Source organism: Macrosteles quadrilineatus, unplaced genomic scaffold, assembly GCF_028750875.1.
Source record: "Macrosteles quadrilineatus isolate MER2022 unplaced genomic scaffold, UCM_ALF_1.0 Scaffold_2__2_contigs__length_208266976, whole genome shotgun sequence".
In the NCBI taxonomy this organism is placed as follows: Eukaryota; Metazoa; Arthropoda; class Insecta; order Hemiptera; family Cicadellidae; genus Macrosteles; species Macrosteles quadrilineatus.
In genome coordinates this window covers 203578751-203583562 of record NW_026542595.1, presented here as the reverse complement: position 1 = coordinate 203583562, position 4812 = coordinate 203578751, and the positions used below count along the sequence as shown (strand labels likewise).

General features: G+C 41.8%; 1 protein-coding gene across 1 annotated transcript; it reads right to left on the bottom strand.

Annotated features, from left to right (window-relative positions):
• Window positions 1–2292: 2292 nt before the first annotated feature.
• LOC128985297 (uncharacterized) lies at window positions 2293–4812 on the bottom strand. Its single transcript, XM_054404688.1, has one exon. It carries the CDS (start codon window positions 4810–4812, stop codon window positions 2293–2295), a length of 2520 nt encoding a protein of 839 aa, XP_054260663.1.

Genomic DNA, 4812 nt, shown 5'->3' with positions numbered 1-4812 from the left:
GTCGAGTGGCGGTTGGAAATGGACAAACTTGATAAGTGATATATGGAAGGATATTAAAAACGACTCTAAAGCACAGGGTAAGGGTCTACTAATAGACACAAACAACCCTGTGGAATACAGATATATAGACGATTACAACGAACTGAGTGATAGAATAAAGTTCATACAGGCCGAGGAAGAGGCCGGCAGCAATAGTTTCAACAATGAGAAACTCGCCATTGTTAAGCTCTTGGGCGATAAGATGGAAAAAGCTATCGCGGGACCAAAGGGTATCTCGACTTTAAACGAATGTCTAACAGCACTCTCGGAGAAAAATGGGATAAACCCTGTTTTGTCTAAAAGTTGTAGACACAACGGTTTAGTGTCGGACAGAAAAAAAAATATACACGTGTTCAACAGAAGATGAATTTGTTACAACTTTTGTGTTATGTGTTGATTTCTTAAAAACGACATTGCGAGGTTTTATATTTTTTATTGGGGATTGAAAACTCGAAATCTATATATAGATATGGAGAAATATTATAATGAGGCATCCGACAAGATCGAGAGGTGTGAATACAACACCGTGTTGCCCGTGTCGGATCTGAACTTTAATTCGCCCAATAAATATATAGTGTTCAAATTAGACCACGGGGATTCGTTCTACGACAGACGCATACAGTTCCACATACAGGGCGAGGTGGTCAAAAAGACAGGTGGGGCTTATGCCCAAGCGGATCCGATCAGGCTCATAGACAATTTTGCGGCATTTCTGTTTAAAAGAATCGAACTGAGAAAACACAATCAGCTGATCGACTCTGTGGACGAGGTGGGCATCACTAGCACAATCAAGGCGTTGACGACGTACAGCAAATCTGGCGAAAATACCTACAACAGCAGTGGGTTCAAATCGAAATTCGACAGAGGGGGAGGCAAGTTTGAGGCCATAGGCACACTTTCCCACTTGGGATTGGCGTTTTTCGACAGTCAGTTATACCCCATGTATAAGGGCGGATTCGAAATCGTCTTTACACGCGCCGAGGACAATGACGCCATTTTCCGCTGGACAGAAGGCGTCGCACCTGCTGCAAAAACGGCTGATGAGGGCAAGATTAAAATCACACACTTTGTGTTGAGGGTGCCGCTCGTCGAATATGACCCCGTGAAGAAGGTGCCGCTCATAGAAGGGCTCAGGAGGTTGAGCGACAAAAACGACTTGCAATACAGATATTATACTTGGCAGTGTGTCGAAAAATTTGGCGTATTTGGCTCGTCGTTTAGTTTTGATGTATCAAACATATTCAGGAATGTTTCCAACCCCGTATTCGTAATCGTGGGTCTGCAGACGAATCGCAAGAACGATCAAACCAAGGACCCCAGCAAATTCGACAGTGTCAATATAAAAAACTACAGTGTGAAAATAAATGGTCTGCGCTATCCACAAGAGCCGCAGAACCTGAACATCACGGACAAACAATACGGTGTTTTATACGAAAGCTACTCTGCCATACGACAGGTGTTGTTTAAAGACGAAGATGTGTACCTAAACGATGTGGACTTTGTAAATAATTACCCACTGATCGTCGTGGACACTCATCATCATCCGTTTAGCAGCGAAACGAACAGAAACGACGTTCAAATAAATTTGGACTTTACGAACGCCGTAAGTAGTCCAATAGCCGACCAGGGGACAACCGCTTATGTTGTAATTATTTCAGAAGCGGGGTTCACTTATGACATTAATAAGAATTATATAAAAATGTTCTGATTCATATTTTTTTATAACACAAAAAAAGTATACAACAAACGTTTAAAATACAAACCGCTTTCGGTGTGAATAAATTATTAATATATGAAATGCGAATTACTAATATAGGAATGGATAATTTTACGTCACTGATTTGGAAAGAACACAGGGAACCAAAAGGAGTTCTCACAGACAATTTTGTCAAAAGGTTCGATCGCTATGTCGATTGGAGTCTGCTTTCGAGGTACTATGCCTTAAACGCGCCTTTTGATTTTGTCAGAATGTATCAACACCGATTGGTGTGGGCGACTCTACTCCGATTTCGCACATTTTCAGAAAGCGAACTCGATGAAATGATGATTAATTTCGACAACGACTGCTGGCTGGTGTTGAGCAAATATCAAAAACTAACAGAGAAATTTGTCCACAACCACAGATATAAAGTGGATTGGGAGATGATTGGAAAACACCAAAATGTCAGTGATGCATTTTTGAACAATCATAAAAGATATGCATCCGCCGAAGGAGACTACTGAATGGTGTAACTGAAAAAAAAAAATATATTTTTAATCTATATTTCCAGCCGCTTGAATTTCCAGCTCTGCGACTAGTTCAATCGGCACTTTGAAATGCCCCCACGGAAGAGTGTCAATGCCGTTTTCTAGAATGAAGCGTTTATCATCGTGGGCAGATAGAGACTTTTTGTGCAGCTCTATCGAGTAGAGGTTGTGGCCCTCGCTTCTTATGGAGTTCATTGTTTTATAAATATCCACACTGTCAAACAGGCAAGTCTTATAATCGTCGAACGTCAGCTCGTGTTTTACTACGGATTTCTTCACACCTTTGGCCTTCTTTCCGCTTTTTTTCTTTTCGTCCTCGTATGCGTACATCTTCGACCTCAGACCCACAAACTTCCTCATCACCACACCGGCGAGCTCGTCTTTCCACTTGCCCAAGACCTTCTTGTTTACGCGGGGCATGTCGTAGGGGTTATTTTCTTTGTAGTCGCTGGTATCGAAATGCTCAATCATGCTTTTCACATCTTCATAAACATCATTGGTCTCTATGACCACATTAAGAGAATCAGTGTCTGTATACTCAACTCTAACCCTGTCGCCGTATTTCCTCTTCAAAACATTATAATGGAAGTCGTAGAGGCACGTCTTCGATATATCCAAAACACTCATTCCGACATAAATGGGCTTGTTGAAATAACAGGTGGTTTTGCTCATATGAATAGCGGCCAGGTTTTCTGTGAAAATGGTGCTGCTCTTGAAATTGGGCCGGGCAACCCACTTCTCTACCTGTCTGTCTTGTGTGGCGAGTCGGATGTCCACGCGGTTCCGGATGTTCTCCATAGTTTTTCCAAACACCGAGTTGTTCATGAGTTTAAAGAAATCCTTTTCAAAATCGTTGGCCGCCTTGGTTCTCATATCTGTGTTTAGATCTATATACGACTTCAACCACGGTCCTTGGTCAAACATTATAACTCTATGGATTTTTTTCAGCCTCATCCCCAACGAGAGGTACAATTTCAAGTTGCGATAGTGTAGTACGTATTTTTCTTTTTCATACAAGGTGGTGAGTAGCTTTTTAGTTTTCGAACCCGGAGGCGATCGTAGCTCTGGTGCTAGTGGGAGATCTCTGTGCGCGTCATGCAGCTCTTTAGGATACTCCAAATCAACCTCTAGTATATAACCGGTTGAGGACGTGTCTGATACCCCATGTACATCGAAATTATCTGTGTTCTCTAACCACCGTATATTCCCATAACATAGCGACGACACCATAGCAAAACCATACATATTGTTCTGGTCCAGGTATAAAAGATAGGAGTTGGGTTTCTCCGGATCGTAATCATGCATATATGGGTTGTTGGCCTTAGCATATCGGTGACAACACTGCGAGACCCCTCCTCGAATTCCTTTGGTGATCATTAGCACCATCTCATAGTCTGTTAACTGATCCAGACTTACTCCTGTGATTTTCAACATGGCGTCCCACGCTAAGCCCGGAGAGGTATAATACCAAGCCGGATCGAGTTTGTAGGTATTCATACAAACTTCACGAAAGTTCTCAATGACGTCCGCAAGGAGCAGCGTGTCTGTTCTGTTATACAGCGCGGTGTATTCTTTTAGGTTTTTAATCTGGAAACTCTCCCACACTTTGCAGGCGTGCTCGTAGTCGCTGTCCTCTATGTTGGATTTATTTAATCTGTTGTAAAATGACTCTTTCGGGGGTAAAGCGGCCTCATCAAACTTTTCAATACAGTCCATATAATCGTATGGATACACTCCTTTTTTGCACACCAGTTCTAGTTTATCCCCACTGAAATATTTTGAAGTGTGTCGAAACTGATCACTGTTTAGGTTGTTAACCAAACTATCAAGGCTAGAAGGCATGAATCTGAACGAATCTAAAAATCGTAAATTTACACCACCGGGAACAACCACCTCATAAGATATGTATTTTTCTTCATTATTAGGCACAACACGAATGTCATCATTGTTTATGCCGAACATCTTTATAAACAGGTGGGTGTCGTAATTAATCAAGTTGTGAACAAAGATTGGTATGAAGTTGGGTTTGCGGAAATTCAGATTACAAACTTTATGTGCCACACCTCGAAACCTCCCGGAGAGATGGTCGTGGTCGAGAGCTCTCTCATCTTTTTTGTTAAAGCGCCTACAACAAATATGACAGCTACTAGCACCAGCTATAGCTAGACGATCATCATCTGTTAAACGCATGGGTTTGGCAGCATCTCTACTGTATAATGTGGCTACTTCTTTAGATACATTCTCAATGCTTTCAACAAACATCTTTGCGGCATCTGGACCAAAATAATCAATTGGGTCCTTATAATCACCCTCACTATATACAACATACAATGAGAAACTGATGGCTTCGTGAGATTGATATTTTTTGGTATACGACTTATCATCCGACAACTCGGGATCACATGACGCTATGGGCGCTAAAATACTTTCAAAATCGGCATAGCATACAAAGGGGACTCTCATCTTTTTATAATGATTGCGGAAATAAACCCGTGGAGGAAAATCCCCACTCTCCGTAGTAATCAT